Here is a 24,611-nt window from a genome sequence, read left to right on the forward strand (position 1 = left end):
ATGTGTTGAAGGCTTCTTCCCTACGTGGGAGATAATGCTGAGAGGGGACTGGATGCTGAGAGACCTTAACATTGGGAGCTATGACATAACGGCAAATCTTATCTTAGCATTGGGAGGCGGTACAAAGGAGGTGAAGCCAGCTGGAATAACTAATTCCCTGGGACCTGGTGGTGGAAAGACACACCTTGTCCCCATGCCTTTCTGTAAGGTCCACCATGCTCTCTCAGATCCATGGAGCCAAGTGACCAGAAGCTGAAGCTAACTCAGATGAAATAAAAGATGCATGGAGCAGAAAATGAAAAGAACCGCGAGGAGTCTGATTAGAACCTCAAGCCTTGTGTATATTACCTGCTATATTTATACTGCACAGGGCTGAGATGCTCTCACTATGCTTGCTGGACAGTACCTGGTATAAGGGTACTTGGATGTATCTGTTACACTTAATATAAAACGCCTATTAAAAAAACTTCGGAAGGGAATGGATATATGTGACCTTAACAATGGTGTCTCCCCACGGGCTTGAATTTTTCCAATTCTCCCTAAGCTTGCGGTAAGCCATTCTCAATAGCAAGATGGCTACAGGGACCCCCCCCCACCCCCCAGGTGCTGGCTGTTGCCTCCTCTCAGGTGCAACTACGACAGTTATCTGACTAGGGGTAGGGACATGGATCGGCTTCAGGCCTAAGAGGGGTATATGGTGGCATTTGTGGCTGACTTCTGCAGACATCCTAGTACACCAGGTACTTATTCACCCACCCTATAGTTTCATAAAGCAGCACAGCGGGGCTCCCTCCACTACATCCAGATCAAGTTTGCCTCCTTCAGTCAGGGGACTGACTCTTCAGCACTCGGGTCCTCTAGGAATGTAACTCCTATCCAAGTTCCCCTGGCGCACGGCTCGTTATCCTATATCTGAACCGCAGAGCTGTCCTTTGCAACAGAACTCAACTGTCTGCCTTTCAATCCTAGGCCTGAGGGCGTCATTATCCTTGTCCCTCCGGGAGCTGACCTTGCTCCCTGCTCCAGAGGTAATTCGTCCCTTAGTGCTATACCACTCTTGCTTTTTAGATCGTCCCTTTGAGAGGGTCACGAGTTGGGGCGTCACCCTGGGGTGGCAGAGGGGGAGGAGACGCGCTCCTCAGGTCGCGCGCCGCCTATTTCCGGGCCGAGCTGCTGGGCGGGGCTGCTGCCCGGACCCGGTGGTGGTGGTGGCAGCGACAAGGCGACCCGCGGTGGCCACGACGCGGAGCAGCGGGCGGCGGAGCCATGGCAGGCTGCTGCTCCGTGCTCCGGGCTTTCCTGTTCGAGTACGACACGCCGCGCATCGTGCTCATCCGCAGCCGTAAAGTGGGGCTCATGAACCGCGTGGTGCAGCTGCTCATCCTGGCTTACGTCATTGGGTGAGCGGGCCTGGGGAGGGGCCGCGGCTGGGGGCAACCCAGACTGTCGGGACCTGGCAGCGCCCCCTTGCTCGCTCTCTGGGTCTGGGGCAATAGCTGAGCCGGCCAAGCCCCTCCTCCCCGAGTTCAAGGGGCGGCGACACGCCCTCGCCGGGCTCTAGCCAAGCCACCTGGAACCAGCTTGAACAGGACACTGGGGACTACTGGACGTCCTGGGAGCTAAGCCTCGTCTTAGCTAGACTGTCACCCCATCTTTCTCGCATCCTTCCCTCCCGACTTGCTTCATGCTGCGCCTTGGCTTGGTGGAGGGGCAGGGCAGGGAAGGCTTAACTCTGTGCGTCACGGACTTCTCTTCGGTTCCTTTTCAAACTCGGACAGAAACCAAGGCTTGTGGTTTTCATTCGGTACTTTCTGGGTCTGTGGTTTCTGTTACCTTAAGAAGCTTCTGATAACCCAGTACCCTTGAGATGTCACACTTCCCAAAAGTGTCCCAAGGTCACTTCCTTTGTTTTGTTGGATTGGTTGGGAATATGAGTACCCGCCTGATTTTGATTCTAAACTCTGCTCTTCATTACTGTTTATATATACCCTCCCATCACTAGGCGTTATGAAACGTTTAATTTTAATTGGATGCACCTGTAAGGCTGTAATACACCCCAGGAGAGATGGTGAACCTTACCTTGCCTCCTGGGCCCAATTTCAAGGTATTCGAGTGTCAACAGCTGCTAGCGTGACAGGTGGATCTGTTTTCTTACTAAAGGGCCTAAAGCACGGGTCCCCAAACAACACATTGGAGTCACTTAGGAATCCACAAAAAACACAGATAGATTGCCAATTCACAAACTGACTCAGAGCTGTAAGACCTCTGTGCCTGACCACACTCACCTGAGAAAGCTTTGTGTGGCCTTAGGTATATGAAATAGGTACACAGGTGGCTGGAGAGATGGCCCAGAGAGATGGTTAAGAATGCCTAAGATACAGCCTTTAATCCTAGCACTGGTGAGAGACAGGTAGGCAGATATCTATGAGTTCAAAGCCAGCCTGGTCTACATAGTTTCAGGACAACCAGAATTATTACAGTGTCCCAACTAAATAATAAATCAACAGGTCTCCTGCTTTGGTGTTAGGTCTGGAATCTGTTCAGACCGCCTAAGGGCATTCAAAAGAATGCAGAGGAGTTTCCGCTCACAAGGTTGTAGCTTCCACCATATGGAAGCGGTAGACACTAGATAAGACTCGCTGAAGCTGGAGGAGGCAGTAATCAGTATGTCTGCAATCCCAGTATTCATGGGGCTGAGGCAGAAGAATGCTCGCCTGAGCTATGTGAGCCCCTGTCTCCAAAAAACGTCCTCTTTAGCATGAGGCCTTGGAGTCATTCAGTCACCAGTACCTGAAAAACCCCTGGCCAGTATCTATTTTTTTTTTAAGATTTTTTTTTATTTTTATGTATATGAATACACTGTAGCTGTTCAGATGGTTGTGAGCCTTCATGTGGTTGTGGAGAATTGTATATAGGACCTCTGCTCGCTCCGGTCAACCCACTCCCTCAGTCTCTGACTGCTCCAGCCCAAAGATTTATTTATTATTTTTATTAAGTACCTGTAGCTGTCTTCAGACACACCAGAAGAGGGCGTCAGATCTCATTACAGGGGGTTGTGAGCCACCATGTGGTTGCTGGGATTTGAACTCAGTACCTTCGGAAGAGCAGTCAGTGCTCTTAATCGCTGAGCCATCTCTCCAGCCTGAGAGGCCAGTATCTAAATGCAGATTAGATTAAGTCTCTGGAGTGAATAATTCCAGTGCTCGGGATGGGCTCTCCAGTACTGAGCCCTGCTGCTAGCTCACTAAATAACTTGGATTGGAGTATCTGGAATCAGGGGCTCACCAGTAGCTTTGAGCTCTCGGCTTTTGTTTTCCTGGGATAATCTGTTCACCCATAAGATTCTGTGGCTGTTGTCATTGGAAGAGGGCCACATGCAGCCACTGAATGCTCAAGCTGTCTCAATTAAAATGCACTCAGACTAAAACAAAAACAACAAAAAAAACACACGAGGTTTTATATTTGATATAGTACACCAAAAAAGTAAAATTCCATATCAGTACTTTTTCCCCTGAGGTACCAAAGGCCTTCTGCATACCAGACAAGCTTTGTGCTATTGTTTGTTTAAATGTTGATTTTATTTTTGGGTATGTATCTGTGTATGAGTGCGGGAACATGCCACAGCACACAAGGATGCCAGGGGACACCTTTTAGAAGTCACTTCTCTCCTTCTATTGTGGGTTCCAGGGATGGAACTCGGGTTCTTAGACATATGTGGTGATCACTTTTACCCGCTGAAACCATCTCACCAGCAAGGAGGTTGTGGGGCTTGTGGGTAGGACAGGTTCATGTAGCCCAGGCTATCCTACTCAGTCTGTAACCAAGGATGACGAGACTGGACTCCCAATCCTGTCTCCACCTTCCAAGTGAGGGGATTACAGGTGTACACTACCAAGTCCAGTTCCAGTCTAATACTTTAGAAATTGATGATGTCTCAGGGTGGTGGTGGCACAAGTCTTTAATCCCAGTGCTCGGGAAGACAGAGGCAGGATCTCTGAGTTCCAGGACAGCCTGTTCTACAGAGTGAGTTTTGGGACAGTTGGGGCTACACAGAGAAATCCTGTCTCATCCCGTCCCCTATTCCACCCCCCCAATTTTTTTCCTATATTGGACCACATAAAATATGTCATTAGTTTTCCTGTTCCTTCTTTTTTTTTTTTTTTTTTAAAGACAAGATCTGTGATTATCTGGCCAGTAACTTCTGTAACCTAGGCTGGTCTTGAACTCAGAAATCTGCCTGCCTCTACCTCCCAAGTGCTGGGATTAAAGGCATGCGCCATCACTGCCCGGCCAAGTGCCGGGCTTTATAAGCACGCTTCATCACACCTGGCTTTTCTGTGTTAACTTCCTGATTTCATTACTCTTGGTGAAAGTGCAATCTCTTTGTGCGTGAGGGAATTCTGCGGAAAGACTTGCCCAGAATTCCCAGGGATCTTACTCATGTGATGAGGAAATAAGCCCATGATGATGGTGTCATCTCTCATTCCTGGATTCAGCAACTCGGTGCACTGGGTCATAAAACCCACAGTCTTTCTGCCCTCACCTCTCCATCATTAGCGCCCTGCAGAAGAGGGCTCGGTGGGAGAGAAACCATCTTTAGGATGGGCAGAGGATCGGGGATGGCTTATATCAAACAAACCCAGGAGGAAGTAACCCAAGAGCCAGGCAGTGGTGGCACATACCTTTCATCCCAGCACAGAGTAGGTAGAGGCAGGTGGATCTCTGAGTTCAAGGCTAGCTTGGTCTACAGAGTAGGTTCCAGGACAGCCAGAGCCACAAAGGGAAACCCTGTCGAAAAGAAAGAAAGAAAGAAAGGAAGGAAGAAAGAAAGAAAGAAAGAAAGAAAGAAAGAAAGAAAGAAAGAAAGAAAGGAAGGAAGAAAGAGGGGTGGAGAGATGGCTAAGCAGTTAAGAGCACTGACTGCTCTTCCAGAGGTCCTGAGTTCAATTCCCAGCAACCACATGGTGGCTCACAACCATCTGCAATGTCATCTGAAGCCTTCTTCTAGTGTGTCTGAAGACAAGACAACTACAGTGTACTCATATACAATATAAAATAAACAAGTAAATCTTTTTTAAAAAAAAGAAAGAAAGAAAGAAAAGAAAAAATAGAAAAGGTAAAAACAATACCTATTTCTGAAGTCTTTTGAGGGTGTATCTGAAACAACATAGACTGGTGTTCTGTAGCAATGTGACATCAGCTCTTGGCAGTGTTTAGATTGCTCTGCACTGATTAAGTAAGGTATTACCCTTGCCTTATTAACTTATCTCACTGCAATCCTGTGAAGTCCTGTTATCCTTCTCAGTGTAAAGGCAGGACAAGCTGAGACGCAGAGCAGTTAAGTGACCCAGTGACCCCAGCACTCACACAGGAACCTTCAGGTTTGTAGTTAATCAGGCCAGCAGCAATGCCCTTACTTCAGAAGGAAGGAGCAGAAGAAGATGACCTGAATAGAATTCCTAGGAAAAAGGAACACAGGACTGTAAAAGTTTCCCGAGGGGGTGAGGAGAGCTCAGACAGTGAAGTCCTCAAAGCACAAGCTGGAGGACCAGAGTTGGACCCCCAGAACAAGGTGCTGGATCACACACCTGTAATCCCAGCCCTGGGGAGGCAGACACAGGTCCCTGGGGCTCGATGGCTAATCTAATCATCCAGCCCCAGTAAGATCCTGTCTCAGAAAAACAAGGTGGAAGCCAGCCATGGGGGTGGCACATGTCCTTAATCCCAGCACTCAGGAGGCAGAAGCAGGTGGATTTTAGGGAGTTCAAGACCAGACTGATTTACATAGGAAATTCCAGGCCATCCAGAGCTACGTGATAAAACTGCTCAGTGGGTTAGAGCACCGGACTGCTCTTCCGAAGGTCCAGAGTTCAAATCCCAGCAACCACATGGTGGCTCACATCCATCCGTAACGAGATCTGACTCCCTCTTCTGGAGTGTCTGAAGACAGCTACAATGTACTTACATATAATAAATAAATAAATAAATCTTTAAAAAAAAACTGCCATATCAAAACCCAAGTGGATGTCTTTGGAGCAAGAACACCTGAGGCTGCTCTCTGGTCTATATATGCAGTCACAAACACAAATTCCCAGTGCAGAACATGGTGCATGCTTGGGAGACTGAGGCAGGGGGGGTCATCTTAAGTTCAAGGCCAGCCTGGGCTATCTAGTAAATACCATCATGGTCTACATAGCAAGACTATGTCTGAAAAAGTGCTTGCTAGCCTGATGTAGAAGTGCATGCCTTTAGTCCCAGCAATTGGGAGGCAGAGGTAGGCAAATCTCTGTGAGTTCGAGGCCAGCCTGGTCTACAGAATGAGTTCCGGGATAGCCAGGGCTACACAGAGAAGCTCTGTCTCAAAAAAAAAAAAAAAAAAAACCCCAAAAACAAAAAAACCCAAAGTGATTGCTATGCAAGTCCAACAACTTGAATCTGGTCCCCAGAATCTACGAGGGAGATCAACTTCTAAAAGTTGTCCTCTGACTTTTGCCATGTGAGCCCACACCTACACACAAATACCCTCACACTATCATACAAACCAACCAACAGCTGCGTAGAGTGGCTCACTCCTATAGTCCCAGCTCTTGGGAGTCTGAGGTGGGAGGATTGCTACCTGGGAATTTGAGCCTAACCTGAGCCTCATAGCCTGTACCAGACCTGCCAGGGCTACATAGCAAAAGTTTGTCTTAAATACCCAAAGTTGTCCAAAAGAAAAGATTCTCTTGTCTACAAACAATAGTGGCTCCAGAGTTTTTTCTGGCTTGGGTTCAAATCCCTACTCTGCCATGTGCTAGCTATATGTATTGAAAGACCCACAACGTGAGGACTCCCCCACATTCTGACTCAGGAGAAGCGACACCCCAAATCACACAAGAAATGGTCTTGCTGCAAACTGCAAGAGGACTTTTATTCAAGAGCGCTCTTGGGCCCATGGTCATACACCATGCAGGGGTAGAGGACTGTGGCGCCTGGAGTAGCTGGGTAAGGGGCTATTTAAAGGAAGAAACCACAACTCAAGGAAGTGGGGAGGGCTTTGTTGGAAAATACCAAAGATACCAGTTAAGAGTTACAAGGAAGTGCAAAGTCACAAGAGTCACAAGGAATACCTGGTAATTGTGCAGGTTATCTCTCAAGACAGTTTTTAAGAGCCCCTAACAATAGCATATTTGCAGAGCGGGTTCCCGCAATGGTCAGGGTGACTTTCTTTGAATGAATACTCTTTGAACCCAGAAAGCAGGTGGGTGGAGGAGTGTCGCTATCTGTTTTATGATTAGCATACCTTGGAGCATTAAGTCACAGAGGTCACATTCCCAAGCCTGGGCCTAAAGGCCTAGAATTTTGTTTTTACGTTATACTTTCAGTATGACCTTAGGAAGATTTGGCTTAAACCTTTTTTTTTTTTTTTTTGGTTTTCTGAGACAGGATTTCTCTGTGTAGCCCTGGCTGTCCTGGAACTCACTCTGTAGACCAGGCTGGCCTCGAACTCAGAAATCCACCTGCCTCTGCCTCCCTAGTGCTGGGGTTAAAGGCGTGTGCCACCATGCCCGGCTGGCTTAACCATTCTTTGTCTCTTTAATGTCTCTTAACCATTTCCCGTCTCTATAAATTGTAAGTAACAATAACGCCATGTGCCTCATAAAATGGTCAGGATTAAATGACCTACTGCGTGTAAATCAAGTGGAAACTGTTGTTATAATAACCTACTATTATATTATACTATTATTGATTCCCATAGATTGTAGTGTTTAGAGGCTATTTAGACATCCAGTAATAAGAGTAGTGTTCACTGTGCATCTCCTGGAGCTTGTGACTGTGTTGGCTGACCACAGCGTTCATTTCTCACATAATAACCAGTGGGGCTACAATGTCCATTTACAATCGTGCCGTGTAGAAGTTTGGCAGCTTTTACCAGTCACAGATCAAATGCCACCCTTTAGCCCTATGGCTCTCAGATACTCCTCTGTGTCAGGTCGACTTTACTGTTCCTGTGACCTACTGTCTTTCTCAGGTGGGTGTTCGTGTGGGAAAAGGGCTACCAGGAAACGGACTCTGTGGTCAGCTCGGTGACAACCAAAGCCAAAGGTGTGGCTGTGACCAACACTTCTCAGCTTGGATTCCGGATCTGGGACGTGGCCGACTATGTGGTCCCAGCTCAGGTATGTCTTGCTGTCTACATCTGTACACAGGAAGCACCTTGCTGGTTTGCTCAAAATACAGTGAGTGGCCAGAGTTTGCCACCTCCCGGCCCTGGTTGTTTTAGCCCAAGAAGGCAATACAGCCAGATCTCTCTGGGATGTTATTTCTCCCACAGAACCCTTGAGAGCTTTACAGCGCTGTAGTAATGTAGCTGGCTCCAACCCAACACTCTGTCTTTCCCACACCTTCATGCCTCCGGGCTCCCAAGAGTAAGGAAACAAAGGTCTTAAAAGTCCTGGGAAGCAAGGCAAGAAATAACACCTTCTGCCTTATGGCTCTGCTTTCTTATTTTATGCCCACAAGGTAAAGCTTGTCGGAGGGTATAAAACAAACCACCCAAACTAGAAGGAAACGATCCGATGATTCCACCAGGAACAGGGAATTAAATTGCTGTGTGAGCCATCCTCACCTACACACTGTTAAGCCATACAGATGCACTTTAACATTTTGGTCTCTTTTTCAAGAGGTGGATGCTCGCACATGCTGGATGGGCAAGCGCTTGATGCTCGCTTGTACAAGCTAGGCAAGGGCTCTGCTGCTGTGCCAAACCTCCAGCCCAAAAGCTGTGTTAAACACTCACTCGGCTGTCCGCTGCTTGGACAAACCCTGGCCTCGAGTCTCCTTCCACCCAGCTGATGTGCTGCTGGCCTGGTGTGTTGGATTGAGCTGTGAGCACTTGACTTGGAACTAGGAGAGAGAGAGAGAGAGAGAGAGAGAGAGAGAGAGAGAGAGAGAGAGAGAGAGAGAGAGAGAGAGAAGCTAGTGTCTTCAAGTGTGTTGGTTTCTCTGCCTTCTCAGGAGAAAAGTGTCCAGAGAAAAGGCAGAACTAATGAGACAGGAAAAGAAAATGGTCTGCCAGGCACAGTGATGCGTGCCTTTAATCCCACTTTAATCCCAGCATTCAAAAAGGCCAGGGCAAGCAGATTTCTGTAAATTTCAAGGCCAGACTGTTCTACACAGTGAGGTAGTGAGTCCCAAGCCATTCAGAGCTACACCTTGAAGCCCTGTCTCAAAACTTTAAAATGAGTTGGAGCCGGCTGGAGAGATGGCTCAGCGGTTAAGATCGCTGACTACTTTCCCAGAGGTCCTGAGTTCAATTCCCAGCAACCACATGGTGGCTCACAACTATCTGTAATAGGATCTGATGCCCTCTTCTGGTGTGTCTGAAAGAGAGAGACAGTGTACTCACATACATAAAATAAATAAATCTTTGGAAAAAAATGAGTTGGAGTAGGTGGTGGCAATGGGGTGGTCCTTTGGTTTGTACCAATCTCAGCAGAGAGGTGGTGACTTCCAACCTTGTAACAGTCTCTGGGGCTGTCACACCAGCCCTCTGCTGAACCTGAAAGGGGAAGTCCAGCCAGCTGCTGTGCTTTGTCAAACAACTGGACTGGACTGTGGGGGTGGGGGGCTGGGGTTGGGGTTCCCTGGGGCTCTCTTCCTGAGCTGTCTCTGGATGAACCATAACTATCACATCCATTTAATGCATCAGCAGACTGAGAGGAGCAATAGGAAACAGAACGTAGCCTACACCCAGCTGTGCAAGTCTAACTGGAGGAGGCTCACAAGCAAGGCTTCTATTGGCAGCAGATAAAGGGGTGTCTCTAAGTAGCCAGAAAGGAGACGAGGTGCCGGGAGAGAGACTGCTGCCTCACCTCTCTTGCAGAGTGTTCACCATCTGTCTCACCCAGGGGTGGGGATGCCAACTGCACTGATACCTCACGTGGCTCCTCAAGCTGACTCTCCTCCTTTTGAGGGGAATATGAGATGCTGAAAGCTTCTAGCAGCTCTTGAAAGTCCCAAGCAGACGCTGGAGGTTGGGGGTGGGGGTGGGGCGCATCTACTCAGAATCTTCTGGGGTCTCTGTCTGAGAAGGTCATAATTAACAGTCCCTCTCTCTTCTCTGCAGAGAATTGCTTTCTAGAAACTCTGGGTTGACTCCTTTGTATCTATAAGGAGGGGAAAAAAAAACTTCAAAAAAAAAAGGGAAATGTCTGGGGGACTAGAGAGATGGCTCAGCAGCTCAGAGCCCTGGCTGCTCTTCCAAAGGATCTGGGTTCAGTTCCCAGCACCTCCATGGTGGCTCACAACCATCTGCAACACCAGTTCCAGGGAATCTGATGGCCTCTTCTGACTTCTGCCAGTACTATTATGTTACTGGCTGACAGTCTCTTCTCTAGAGTATTTTAATATTTGTTTGTTTTTTGAAAGTCTCACTATGCTGCCCTGATTAACCTAGAACTCACTATAAAACCAGATTGGCCTTGAACTCATGGATCCTTCTGTCTCTGCTTCCTGGTCAGAATAAAGGCATATACCACCCCCATTTAGCCTTTAGCATGCTTTTAAAAAAAAAGTGCCTGTGTGTGTACCTGCAGTATACCATGTGTGTGCAGTACCAGCTGAAGTCAGAAGATGGCATCAGATCCCCTGGAACTGGTGTTGCTGATGGTTGTGAGCTGCCATGTAGGTTGCTGGGAACTGAACCCAAGTTCTCTGGAAGAGCAGTCAGCACTCTTAACCGCCAAAGCATCTCTCCAACCCATAATTGTGTGGAATTGGAAACTGAGCCCAGAGCCTTGTGACTGGTAGGCTAGTTCTACGACCAAGCTATATCTCCGCTGTCTTTAGCATGTTTTTGAGGTTTGTATATGTAGCAAGCACACATCACATCTTATCACGTTTATGGCCAAATGCTAATTCCATTGAATGGATAGACCACAGCTGGTTTTCTAGCCAGTTTAGGCCTTTGGCTTGTTTCTACCTTTTTCCTGTTGTGAAAGTGCCTGCCGTTAGGAACATTTTTGGGCAGCTATCTGTCTCAGGTGCTTTTTTTAACTCCTTGTTTTATCAGAGGTTATAAACCCCCATGGAGGATGAACGAGGGACCATAGATCAGTTTTTAAAATTGTGTTATAATAGTAGTAAATAATAATAACAACTTTAGATGTTTGAGAGTTTTGCGTAGATGGGTCAGAAGAGGGCATCAGATCCCCTGGAACTGAAGTTGTAGATGCTTGTGAGCCACCTGGGGTGGGTGCCAGGAACTAAACTTGGATCCTTTGCAAAGGCAGCCTCTGTTCCTAACCTCTGAGCCATCTCTCCATCCCCTTCACTTATATTCCTAAGGAAATCTCTGGATGGATTTAATGGTGCACACCTGTAATCCCATCCCTTGGACTGTGGCGACAGGAGGATCAGGAGACCAAGGGCAGCTTGGGTTGTATACACTGTGAGGCCACCCTGGGTTACATGACACGCTGTCTCAGCCACCCCTCCTCCATACATAAAAGGACCTTCTTTCTCTCTCTCTCTCTCTCTCTCTCTCTCTCTCTCTCTCTCTCTCTCTCTCCTTTTTTAATGTCCTCTTGACTTCTAGTCTTCTGTTTTTAAATACTCAAATGCTTTCTTTTTTTTTAGGTATATTTTATTTGATTTTATGTGTAAAGGTGTTTTGCCTGGCATTTATGTCTGCACACCTCTTTCATGCCCGGTGCCTGTGGAGGCTGGAAAAAGGTGTCAGGTCTGGAAAAAGGTGTCAGGTCCTTTGGAAGTAGAGTTACTGACACTTGTGGGCTGCCATCTGGATGCCTGGAATCGAACTCAGCTCCTCTGGAAGAGCAGCCAGTGCTCTTAACCACTGAGCCATCTCTCCAGCCCCATCTGACTTTCTTTATAGCCCCACTCAGCTCTCCTTAGGGTGACTCAATAGGGTTCTCTCCACAGGAGGAAAACTCCCTCTTCATCATGACCAACATGATCGTCACCGTGAACCAGACGCAGGGTACCTGTCCAGAGGTAAGTGGCTCTTTGGGAAGAGCCCCCCTCAGGCTTCACACCCACCTCTACTCCTGGTAAAGTGTGTACTGTGTACAGAGCACATGGGAACTTGTTTACATTCATCTCTTCCCCAGATTCCTGATAAGACCAGCATTTGCGATTCAGACGCCAACTGCACTCTCGGCTCCTCGGACACCCACAGCAGTGGTAGGAATGAGTAGCCTGAGCAGCTGCGACGTCTCAGCAGATGCTGGACCAGGGGAGGGTGGCTTCTGATGACATCACACTTCCGGTAGCATGTCTGCAATAGAGAAATTGCAGAAATTAGAATCTGCCCCACCCCTACCTCTGTTCCCCACCCCCACCTGGAATATAGCTCAGTGGTAGAGCCCAGGCTTAGCTTAGATGAACCAGGGTTCTAACTCACCAGCAGAGAAGACCCCCTCCCCCTGCTACATGAACCTGGGGGAACCTGGTATAAGAGCAGCTCCAGGAGCCTTCTTAGCCTTTACCTGGGTTGTGGCAGGCAGCCCAGATGGTGCCCCTTCTCTGTGACTTGGTGTCACTTCAGCAGACGTGTGGCCAGCCCTGAGGCAGCCTTCTTTTTCCACTTGTCTAGTTTTTAAGACACCATCTAAATCCTGTAACTTTACTGAAGATGGCTGCCCACGATCCCCTGGGTCTCATACTGTACTGCTACACAAGGGTAAAAAGATGGGCAACAAGATCCCCTGTGCTGCCCAGCCCTGTCCTCTCTTCACAGGAATTGGGACTGGAAGGTGTGTTCCATTCAACGCGTCTGTGAAGACCTGTGAGGTGGCCGCATGGTGCCCAGTGGAGAATGACGCTGGTGTGCCAACGTGAGTCCTACCCCAGGCTCCCCTAGCCTTGGTTCTCAGCCTGGAGGGAGGTGACAGAGAGGGTGAGGTGAGCCCCTGTGCTGGATATTTTTTTGTGTGCACTCTTGTTCCATGAGTCGGGTCACGAGTAGGGCCATTCTTCAATGAGAGGGTGGTTGTCAACCACAGAGCGAGGAAGCCACAAGGGTTTGTCACTTGTGACAAGGCCGCAGGTGACTTACGTGTGCTGGAGCACAGTCAGTTGGAGGTAACCAACAGGAAACAGTTCCTGGGGTATGGTCTTGTTTTTTGTTTTTTTTTTCTCCCCAGACAGGGTTTCTCTGTGTAGCCCTGGTTATCCTTGAATTCACTCTGTAGGCCAGGCTGGCTTCAAATTCAGAGCTATGCCTGCCTCTGCCTCCCGAGTGCTGGGACTAAAGATGCGTGTGACCACCATCCTGCTGGTCTTGTATCTTTTTTAAAGATCCTCAATATGTACTCCGGGATGGCTTTGAATTTTTTTGATATTTTTTAAATTACATTTGTATGTGTATAATTATGAAGTTTGGAAAATAACTTGCGAGTCAGCCCCCTCCGTCTACCATTTTGGACCAGGAATGGAATTCAAATCCTTTGGCATCGCAGCAAGTTATTTACCCACTGAGTCACAGCAGCAGCCAAGCCCAAACTCTTTTTTTTTTTTTTAATTTTAAATTTATTTTTTTACACTCTATATTTTATCCACCCGCCCCCATCCATCCTCCGACTGTTCCATATCCCATATCTCCTCCTCACTCCCCTGTCTCCATGTGGATGTCCCCACCCCCTACCCCACCTGACCTCTAAACTCCCTGGGGCCTCCAGTCTCTTGAGGGTTAGGTGCATCATCTCTGAATGAACATAGACCCAGCAGTCCTCTGCTGCATATGTATTAGTGGCCTCATATCAGCTGAAATATGCTACCTGCTTGGTGGACCAGTGTTCGAGAGATCTCAGGGGTCCAGATTTATTGAGACTGCTGGTCCTCCTACAGGGTCGCCCTTCTCCTCAGCCTCTTTCAGCCTTTCCCTAGTTCACCCCACAGGGGTCATCTGCTTCTGTCCATTTCCTGCCTCAGCTTTCCAAGTATTGGGAACACTGGCATAAGCTATCATAACCTGGCTTTGGGTGTCTCAAGCACCATGCCCACATAACCCCCAACCCCAACACACACACACACACACACACACACACACACACAGACACACACACACACACACACACACACACACACACACACACACACACAATCAGCACAGAAAAGACTGAGCCAGGCTAGGTCTGGGGATCACAGAGTACCAGGTTCCTCTTGCCTCTGCCTTCCTCAGGGTAGCCTCCTCTGCATCCCTGGGCTTATGTCTCCCATCCTGGATGTGCAGTCCAGACCTGTCCATCACTGTGTCACCCGTGAAACTCCTCAACCCATAAGCATGGCTTCTCAGCTTGGACTTGGGTCCCATACCTGCCTCAGGCGCTAGGTCTGCCATCAGTACAGCCCAAAATGTACAGGCTAAGGCAGGGGGAGGGAGGCCTAGCTTCCAAAGGAGACTGGGAACTCTGTTGCCAAGGAAAAGAGGTGGGGAAATTGTCAAAGCAAGGTCATAAACAACAGCTGGTTCTAGGGGCCCTGAACACCATCTTCCCAGTCACATCTGGGCTTAGCATAGGTGGAGGCAGAGGCTGCGCGTAGAGACCTGCATGGAGCCTGCGTTTCTGTGGTGTTCAGTCCTATGTGAGACTTGGGGAGCAGGAAGCTATGGCGCTCGGCCTGGATGAACTACCACTGGGAGAAACCTGGTGGCTCAGGCACAGGAGAAGTACCAAGAGGAAGGGATCCTGGGGTATGATGGGTCCCGGGAAGCATCTTTGGTAACTGTAGTCTCCAGCACTGGGGCTGCTGGCCACTTGCTGCTGTTGAGGTTTGTGAAGTACTGGGTCTAAAGTAATGTGTTCTACTGATGTGACATGTTGTAGGTTCCAAAAACTATGACCAAGGCACATGGCATAAGACCTGATTCATATTTGATGTTGGCCATATAATATATCCAAGTCATATTACATGCTGGGATAGTATATACTAAATGTCACTTTCTTTCTACATTTAAAAAAAAATTGGGGGTGGGGGTGGGGTTGAGACAGGGTTTCTCTGTTTAGCCCTGGCTGTCCTGGAACTCACTTTGTAGACCAGGCTGGCCTCGAACTCAGAAATCTGCCTGCCACTGCCTCCCAAATGCTGGGATTAAAGGTGTGCGACACCACGCCTGGCTCATTTAAAATTTCCTAAAGAGGCAGGGCATGATGGTGCATGCTTTTAATCCCAGCACTCAGGAGGCAGAGGCAGATCTCTTGTGAAATCGAGGCCAGCCTGGTCTATGTAGTGAGTTCCAGGACAGCCAGGGCTATGTAAAGAAGCCTTCTCTCAAAAACACAAATTTAATTAATTATATTTCTTAGAGATTCTTCTTAGAAAATACATGTATATGTGTATCAAGTGCCTGTGGTATCCAGATAATCTGGAGTTATAAGCAGCTGGGATCCACCTGAGCTCAGGTGAAAGAGCCCTTAACTCTCACCCTCTCCTTTACTTAAAAAAAGCTTCTCAAATGATAATATAATTATACAATTTCCCTCCCTTCATCCTTCCCACTCCTCCTGTATATCTCTACCCCAGCTCCCTCTCAAAGTCAGAGATGCACGTTTTTCTTTCTTTTGCTACTGTTTTACACACACACACACACACACACACACACACACACACACACACACACACACATAAATCCAACCAGCTCTGCTGACTGGGCCAGTAAGATGGATCAGTAGAAAAGGACACTTGCAGCTGAGCCGAGTTCTAGCCCTGGAACCCTCATGGTTGAAGGCGAGAACCAACGTGCACATGGTCATCTGACCCTCTATGCTTGTGCACACGATGATTTTTTTTTTTGTGTAAATGTGGTCTCCAGAAAACTTGCAGAAGTATGGTGTAGAGCAGTCATGCCGGTGCGTGCCTGTGATTCAGCACTCAGGAAGCTCAGGCAGGAGGGTGCTAAGTCTAGGACCAGTCTGGGATATATGGACTCTGTCTGAAGAAATAATTCTTTTTTTTTTTGGTTTTTCGAGACAGGGTTTCTCTGTATAGCCCTGGCTGTCCTGGAACTCACTTTGTAGACCAGGCTGGCCTCGAACTCAGAAATCCACCTGCCTCTGCCTCCCAAGTGCTGGGATTAAAGGCGTGCGCCACCACGCCCGGCCCTGAAGAAATAATTCATGCTGGGCTGTGATCGTGCACATCTTTAACCCCAGCACTCAGGAATCGAGGGCAGGTAGGATCTCTATGAGTTCGGGGCCAGCCTGGTCTACAGAGTGAATTCTGGGACAGCCAGGAATACACAGAGATACCCTGTCTGGAAAACTCCAAACATCAGAAGGAGAAGAAATCACAATGTGGCTTAGATTGTGTTTGACAATGTATCTATACCAGACAGCACTGTTTCAGGTCAGCTCTGAAGATTCATATAAAAAGGTTGTGCGTGTGGCACGGGCTTCTGATCTCAGTGCTGTGGATGTGGAAGCCAGGATCCTTTGGGTTCACTGGCCAGCTGGCCTAGTCTGACTGGTGAGCTCCAGGCCAATAAAAGGCCTTGTCTCAGAGGTAGACTGTGTTCATGAAGAAGACACCTCCAGATATACATACAGACATAAAGCCTGCATGTCCACACAGCACTCAAAAGAGATATATCCACTCTTTTTCTGTCCCTTCCTTTTGATTGAAGAGGAAAGCCTGACTTGGGGTATCTTGGTTATCACCTCCTGATTTGTGTTTCTTTCTTTTTTTTTTTTTTAAGATTTATTTATTTATTATATGTAAGTACACTGTAGCTGTCCTCAGATACTCCAGAAGAGGGCATCAGATTTCGTTATGGATGGTTGTGAGCCACCATGTGGTTGCTGGGATTTGAACTTCAGACCTTCAGAAGAGCAGTCGGCACTCTTAACCACTGAGCCATCTCGCCAGCCCCCTGATTTGTGTTTCTTACTAAGACTAAGCTCCAGACCACAGACCCTACATAGACAATAATATTAACTACAAGTTTTAATATCACTTTTTGGGGGGTTAAGTGAGAGCACCTCAACTTTAATAAATGCATACAAATTGTGGTATGCCCATACAATGGAATATTACTTTGCCTTGTAAAAGAATCAAGCTCACCTAAGAACTTTCTTGGAGTCAGTGACCCTCCTGGCTCAGTCTTCCCAGTGCTGGGATAGCAGGGATGGGCCATAATATCTCACTAAAGGGACTCATTTTAAAATGGCTAATCTTTTTTTTTTTTTAGTTGAATTTCACTTCATTTTTTGAAAAGGAAAAAATTTTAAAAAGTGTTGCCTGTGGGGTGCACTGGTATTAGGAGGTATGATACCGAAAATGACATTAGTGGAAAAGCCCGGTTGTGACCCCCTCCCTCTTGATAAGGAATGGAGACCTTGAGTTTGAATCAGCTCCAGGCCCTCTCTTAGCATCAGAAAGTGTCTGGCTGGACTTCCCTCATCAGGTGGCCCGCTGTGGCTTTGCTGCTGATGAGGGGCTGAGATTACTGAATCTATTTATAACTTCAAAAGTCTCGTCTGTCTCAGAAGAGGCCTCCTCCACAGAGGGGTCAGACCTACATCTTATTTTCTTTTCTTTTTTTTAAGATTTATTGATATACATAGGTACACTGTAGGTGTCTTCAGACACACCAGAAGAGGGCATCAGATCTCATTACGAATGGTTGTGAGCCACCATGCAGTTGTTGGGATTTGAACTCAGAACCTTTGGAAAAGCAGTCAGTGCTCTTAACTGCTGAGCCATCTCTCCAGACCCACATTTCTGAATTCTTACAGAAAAAAAAAATTCACCCAAGAAACGAGTCCCCTTGGGGACAGACTCACCTTGTATTGTCAGCCGCAGGCTGGTGTGGCACCTCTTAGAGCTTTCTGGCAGTATAGTTTCCTTTACAGCAAGGTCAGAATGTCCCTGCTGGCGAACTCCTCTGTGTTTTGACTTATAAAACCAGATCCAAGGAGCATCCATAACCCATGAACGCCTTAAAGGCAAACTGGAGGCCAGCAGATGCTAGGCAATCATGGTGGCCACAGCCAGCATCCCTTTCATTGAATGCTTTGGGCAGGAAGTTCTGCCTCTTCAGAGGAAGGATCCGGAAGGCCTGGTGACCCTAGTGTGACACAAAAGAGGATAGAAAATGCCAGATGTTCCCATTCTCCTTGCGAGAGTGGCGCTGTAAACTGTCGGAAAGGTGGCACCGACCGCAATGCGCATGTGTGTAATAACCTGTACAATTCCTTTTCCAGGCCAGCTTTTTTAAAGGCTGCAGAAAACTTCACCCTCTTGGTAAAGAACAACATCTGGTACCCCAAGTTTAATTTCAGCAAGTAAGTGGGGGCCGGGCAATAGGCATTCACGCGCCTCTTAAAAAGAACTTCTGGGGGCTGAGAGATGGCTCAACGGTTAAGAGCACTGACTGCTCTTCCGAAGGTCCTGAGTTCAAATCCCAGCAACCACATGGTGGCTCATAACCATCCATAACGAGATCTGGTGCCCACTTCTGGTGTCTGAAGACAGCTACAGTGTACTTACATATAATAAATAAATAAAATTAAAAAAAAAAAAAAGATTTATAAAAAAGAACTTCTGGCTCTCCCCGAAGCTGCCCTTGCTCAGACTCTCTGCTTCCTCCCCTACTTCAGGAGGAATATCCTCCCCAACATTACCACCTCCTACCTCAAGTCGTGCATTTATAATGCGCGGACGGATCCCTTCTGCCCCATATTCCGTCTTGGCCAAATCGTGGCGGATGCGGGCCACAGCTTTCAGGAGATGGCAGTGGAGGTAGGTGCCAGCATGGTTTTCCTCGCATCTTACCTGCCCCAGGATCCCGGCCCCAGCGTGAGCTTGAGTTCCGAAAGCCTCCCCTGCTTTCCCCACAGGGAGGCATCATGGGTATCCAGATCAAGTGGGACTGCAACCTTGACAGAGCTGCCTCCCACTGCCTGCCCAGATATTCCTTCCGGCGCCTCGACACTCGGGACTTAGAACACAACGTGTCTCCTGGCTACAATTTCAGGTACCGCTCACGCGTTGGGAGGATGCGTACATGTGGTTCAAGCCCAGGGCACATCCTGAGACCTGTCTCACTAAAATATAAGAGGCTGCACTGAGCCGGGCGGTGGTGGCACACGCCTTTAATCCCAGCACTTGGGAGGCAGAAGCAGGCGGATTTCTAGGTTCGAGGCCAGCCTGGTCTACAAAGTGAGTTCCGGGGCAACCAGGGCTATACAGAGAAGCCCTGTCTCGAAAAGAAAAAAAAAAAAAAAAAAAAAAAAAAAAGAGGCTGCACTGAAACTAGCCAGCTGAAGATGCTGCTGTATCTGTTTCCCCGGGCTCTAGTAACAGATGACACCGAACAGCTCGAAACAACAGAATTTTATTCTTCGATAGTTCTGAAACCAGAAGTCTGTAGGATTATGTTGCTGTGAACTCTGCGGTCTGATGCCGTAAACTCCTGAACCCCCACCATCACCCCAAGTGCTGGGATTAGAGGTGTGCACCCGCCACACCCACCTTCTCTCTTCTATTTATGGACGGCTAGGAACTTGCTGTGTAGACCGGGTTGGTTCGATCTTCTCTTCAAGAACATTAGATTTAGGGTTAACCTTAATCTGGCATGACCTCTCTTTAACTAATTACATCTGCAAAATAAGATCACCTTTGCAGGTGGAGATGAATTTGAGAAGGGACACTATTAAATCCAGGACACCTGGGAATGTGAGCGAGGCCTGGGAACACCATTGCCATTTTTCAAAAGCAGCCAAATCCTGTGTACAGTTAACGAGCATTTATTTGCTAGGTCAGTTTTCAAAGTTGCCCTTGACTCCCTCTAGTGGTAGCTTGTGGTATCAAATTTGCGTGGGGTAGTAAGAAGGCTTTCTTGAGACTAGGGCAGCTATTCGAACTCCCCCCAACCCCCACACCAGGGTGGGGTCAGATTTGTATGGTTCTGTCTCTGTCTCAGGGTTCTTAGGGGCCACGGTGGAGACCTAAAGCTTGGAATCCTAGAACTGAGAAGTTGACGGATCTCACACACACCCAGACCGTAGCCAGCACCAGTCTCACCTGAGGGTCCCAAGCCTGGACCAATAGCATAGAAGCTGTGGCACAGATAAATCCCAGACTTGAGATTCTGATAGAAAGCTAACTAAGGCTGGGGCCGGGCAGAGCGGTGATAGGGGCAAGGTTTCTTCGGAGAATCTCCATATTGCATATTTAGGAACTAATTGACCTTTTAGTTTCCCGGGACAGCTGGGATTACAGACTTCCCTGGTTTGCATTCTGTAGCCTGGAGGGTGAGCTGAGTTGGTGTCTTATCTCAATTGTGTATCTCAATCCAGCCAATGAGACTAAAATGGCAGGTGGTAGCCAGGGGGGGAGCCCAGAGGCGTGGTGTATCCCACCTGGAGCCAAGCTCCAGCCGGGCTGTGAGCCCCGGGGCTGGCTCAGTCCCCATCCTTCCATGCAGTCTTGTAGATCCCCACTGGCTGACAAGTTCTGTTAGTGCACAGGGTCCCCTGGAGAGAGGCAGGGGATGATGATATGACCCAGCTGTATCATCAGGAAGGCCGTTCAGAGCAAAAGGGCTCCCATCCTGGGGTAGGATGCTGGTGGCAGAGGAGTCCCTCTGCTCCTCCGGGAGGGGTCCTGGCTCCTCCTGCTACATTGCCTCACATTAACTAGGAGGCTGACCTGGGGGGGGGAGGGTGCTTGGTGTCTGCGAAGCCACTGGAGCAACTCGTTAACCAAGACAAGTTGTGCTCAGGGACTTGGGTCCTGCGCTAACAGTCCCTGCCTGGGACCCCAAGATCTGCACTTATTCTCCACCCTACCCTCTTTTCCTCCAGGTTTGCCAAGTACTACAGGGACCTTGCTGGCAATGAGCAACGCACACTCACCAAGGCATATGGCATCCGCTTTGACATCATCGTGTTTGGAAAGGTAGGCCCTCCTCTGAACCCTGCTTGGAGAGAGAAAGCCTCCCACTGTCCTATTTTCTGTCATCACCCCCATTAGAACACTTTGGTTCTCCTCCTGTCTTCCGCCAGGCTGGCAAGTTTGACATCATCCCAACCATGATCAATGTTGGCTCTGGCTTGGCGCTCCTAGGGGTGGTGAGTGTTTTAGAGCGGTTTCCTTGTCTGGACCTTTCTTACTCGTCAGCAGCTTAGTGAGCAAGCGCTGGCCTTCCCCTAAACCTCAGACTTGACTCTAGACTGGATGCCGTTTGGGGTGAGGAGAAAGATTCCCTAGAAATCCCACCTCTGAGACCAAGCCGGTTGGTCTCAGTCCAGTCTGATGCAGAGAAACGGAGATGCCATTCCTCCTTGGTAGGTTAGATCTCAGAGGAAGGGGGTCTTATAAAGCATCCTGGTTTATTCTGTGCTAAATCAGGCGACCGTGCTGTGTGACGTCATAGTCCTCTACTGTATGAAGAAGAGATACTACTACCGGGACAAGAAATATAAGTATGTGGAAGACTACGAGCAGGTAAGCACCTGTACCCAGCGCAGGCACGAAGTGTGAGCGTCTTGCCTTTGTCCCTTGTCCCCACGGAGAGCACCGAGCAAAGGCCCTTCTACCGAGGCTGGCACGGGTCAGCTGATCACCCCAGCAGTTACACCTGTAGTAGCATGGCTTTTCCTCTCTTCAGATAGACTCCCTCTTTAAAACCCAGCTGTGTCTTACCTTCTATTTATCACTGTCACACCTTGACTGTGACAATGGATCTCCATCCACATGGTACTTTCATTCATCCTCAGAACGAGGGTTTTGTACCTTACTGTGAGACTCTCTAGAACTAACTGGAGACCTCTCTGTTGCTAAGATCTCCCCACAAGCCCTCAGGAGAGGCACCAAGCCGCTGCCTGCCGTAGGTGGTTGGGGATCTGGTGGCAACACGGGCTGGGTAGTCACTCGTTTACCCCTCTTCGCAGGGTCTTTCCGGAGAGACGGACCAGTGATGCCTAACCCTACATTTCAATCCCACTCAGCCTGTGATGCAGAAATATGGGAGACTTGGCTGCTGCGTCTGTCACTCTAGAGACGGTTCCAGAGTCTCACTCGGTCTCCACTCCACAAATACTCAGGGTTGCCCGAGCACGTCTTGTATTGTTTTTTTGTGGGTTTTGAGCCCGGGTCCTGCTCTGCAGCTCAGATGGGCTTCAGATTCAAGATCCTCCTGCTTCAACCTCCAGGGGTGCTGGAATCCCACACGTCCATAACAGCACCCACTTCCCACGGGAGTTCCGGCATTTTTACATTTTACAGGTTCATTGTACACATCTCAGGCTGGCCTCAAACTCCAAGACATCCAAGAAACCCTATTAATCTCATTGTGCATATGGGGGGGGGGTCATTTGCACACTACACACAATGGATTTCTGGTGTGCTGTTGGCTGGGTCACCTGTTGCTTATACAATGTGAGTGTACTGAGGTAAGGGGAATATGGGAGCAGAGACACGGCTGTGGCTTACGGACAGGCCCAGTCCTTGGAGGCACAGCAGCTCTGTCCAAGCACTTTATAAGGAAGGAGGCTCCCCCAGGTGCCGTCAGGAGGCCTGGGATACTATTCCTCTTCCCTATGACCAGAGAAGTTGTCCTCGGAACAAAGGCAGGGTTAGCTTTTCCTTTCATAAGGGCTGTGTTGAAATGACCTAGGACCAAACATTAAAGAAAATAATGTTTTTAAAAGATCCTTGTCTGTGCTGCCTCCCGGCTTGTGAGCCGGATCCGCCTTACATTATTAAAGTTGTCAGCATACAAACGGAGCCACCAAACAAGGCTGGGGTGGGAGGTCCTTGTGTGGTATCTGCCTGTTGGTAAGATTATGTATATGCACATTCTTGCAGTGAAGGTCACTTCCAGGAGCAGCTAGATTTTCTATCCGCTGCTTCCGTCTCTGCCTGAGGTAAATCCGTGACCAGAACTTGTACTTCCCAACAGCGGCATAAGTCCTCTTCTTACCTTTCAAAGTTTGCCTTGGCTTTCTGGCTGTAACAACATGCCGCCTCTGTCCTGCCCTAACCCACAGGGCACTCGCATCCCACACGGCACCCTCCACCATCTCTAAAGAGACTCCTTGCTTTGGAGAGCCTCTTCCTGTCAGTATTTGTCTGTGACAGCCTCCTGTGGGCTAGCCAGCCATGCTCAGGAAAGCTCACGTTGCTTCTGGCAAGAGGTTTTGTTTCTTATGGCGCTGGGGGCAAGACTTATGAAATGGTTTTAAGGAGACGCTGGTTTGTGTTGTTTGTTTGTTTTTGAGACAGGGTTTCTCTGTGTAGCCCTGGCTGTCCTGGAACTCAAGCTGTAGACCAGGCTGGCTTTGAACTCCTAGAAACCTGCCTGCCTCTGCCTTCAAGTACGGGAATTAAAAGCGTGCAGCACCACTGCTGGGCTGTTTTGGTTTTTTTTAGAGGTCACATCATATGGCTGGGGGTGGCTATATGGTTAAGAGCCCCTGCTGCTCTTGCAGAGGACCTGAGTTCAGTCTCCAGCTCCCATGTCTGTAGTGTCACCACTGACTGTAACTCCATCTCCAGGGGATAACATTTGCCTGTCCTTCACAGGCAACCATATGACACGTGCATACCCAGAGACACACATACATTCACATAGAAATGATTTTTTTTAGGTGTCGCCTAAACACAGATCAAATGGAACTGGAAGTTTTAGGGAGTAGGTCCCCCTAAATTCACATTTTAGAAACTGGACCTCTGGCTTGAGAAGACGAGGGGACGGAGCCTCTTGGAGGGGACAAGCACTCCTCCTTCATGAATGGGTTTAAGCGCCTTATCAAAAGGGCTTAAGAGAGGGACTCGTGGCTTTGTGCTCCTTCTGTGTGTTAGACATCCTGGAAGGAGAGGGCACACCTCAGCAGACCTAGTATCTGCAGGAATGGTGTTCCTGGCCTCCAGAAAATTGGGGCATTTCTATTTGCAAATCAGACAGTTTGTGGCACTCTGTTACAGCAACTTCTGTCACAGAAGACTGGGTCATTCTTTGTTTACTATCTCAGGGGCTGAGAACCCATGATGGCACTGTCCCACTGCTGGGTGTGAGGGATGATATTTGTGGTACTGTTGGCCTCGCTCACCCGGGGTCATCTTGTATTCGGCGGCAGCATCTCTGCTCATGGGCACAGCCAGGAAGGGTAGGAGTCGATGACAGGATCCCTCACTCACACATGCACGCGTGGGCTGCTGGGACTCCCTGAAGCCCCTCAAGCCTGCAGTGAGGAACCCTGGGAAATGGCTTCTACACACACACACACACACACACACACACACACACACACCAGTGGCACTTCTGGACAGGAACCTTCTCTTGGCTCTCAGTCTCTGTTCCTTACTTTTAGGTAGCATCTCACTATGCAGCCCAGAATGGCCTTGAACTTGGGATCCTCCTGCCTCCACTTCCCAAGTACTGGGATTACAGGCGTGTGTACCACACCCATATTTCTGAAACAAGGATTGGGACTTTTCAGATTTCGCCTCCTGTCCCCCTCTGATGGCAGAGAGTAAGGCTTGGAGCCTGTTCAAACAATGCCCGGCCTCGGGACATGTCTCCTGTGATGACAGCCACTCCCAGCTGCTTACCTAGCCAACCTCACAGAGTCCGCCCCTTACCTCCTTCACACTTCAACCTT

The 24,611-nt window shown here is 48.6% G+C and overlaps 2 protein-coding genes across 7 annotated transcripts in view; one reads left to right on the forward strand and one right to left on the reverse strand.

Moving 5' to 3' along the window:
- Positions 1-1,130: 1,130 nt before the first annotated feature.
- P2rx4 (purinergic receptor P2X, ligand-gated ion channel 4) lies at positions 1,131-23,352 on the forward strand. 5 transcript variants are annotated; one of them, NM_011026.3, is made up of 12 exons: positions 1,157-1,400; positions 8,012-8,159; positions 11,926-11,997; positions 12,114-12,186; positions 12,743-12,839; positions 18,207-18,287; positions 18,603-18,744; positions 18,843-18,979; positions 20,811-20,904; positions 21,012-21,077; positions 21,358-21,453; positions 21,900-23,351. In NM_011026.3, exons 1-12 carry the CDS (start codon positions 1,267-1,269, stop codon positions 21,924-21,926), a joined length of 1,167 nt encoding a protein of 388 aa, NP_035156.2. In that variant the 5' UTR covers positions 1,157-1,266; the 3' UTR covers positions 21,927-23,351. The 5 variants fall into 5 exon arrangements, with proteins under 5 accessions (XP_006530259.1, XP_030110057.1, NP_035156.2 ...); XM_030254197.1 differs by lacking the exon at positions 8,012-8,159 and having other exon boundaries at positions 1,134-1,400; positions 21,900-23,352; NM_001310718.1 differs by lacking the exon at positions 21,012-21,077.
- Camkk2 (calcium/calmodulin-dependent protein kinase kinase 2, beta) overlaps positions 11,993-24,611 on the reverse strand; it is a 61,143-nt gene continuing 48,524 nt past the window's right edge. Inside the window, exon 15 of one of the 2 annotated variants that reach the window (XM_030254306.1) lies at positions 11,993-12,280. In XM_030254306.1, coding sequence (XP_030110166.1) covers positions 12,220-12,280 — 61 coding nt within the window. In that variant the 3' untranslated portion in view covers positions 11,993-12,219. The remainder of the gene's footprint in view (positions 12,281-24,611) is intronic. The other variant, XM_006530234.4, reaches the window with a different exon arrangement.

The sequence above is a fragment of the Mus musculus genome, chromosome 5 (genome assembly GCF_000001635.26).
Source record: "Mus musculus strain C57BL/6J chromosome 5, GRCm38.p6 C57BL/6J".
Lineage (NCBI taxonomy): Eukaryota > Metazoa > Chordata > Mammalia > Rodentia > Muridae > Mus > Mus musculus.

Coding starts and splice junctions, on each gene's coding strand:
- P2rx4 (NM_011026.3), top strand. CDS start 1,267: ATGGCAGGCTGCTGCTCCGTGCTCCGGGCTTTCCTGTTCGAGTACGAC. Junction 12,840..18,206: donor AATGACGCTGGTGTGCCAAC/GTGAGTCCTACC, acceptor TTCCTTTTCCAG/GCCAGCTTTTTTAAAGGCTG. Junction 18,980..20,810: donor TCTCCTGGCTACAATTTCAG/GTACCGCTCACG, acceptor CTTTTCCTCCAG/GTTTGCCAAGTACTACAGGG.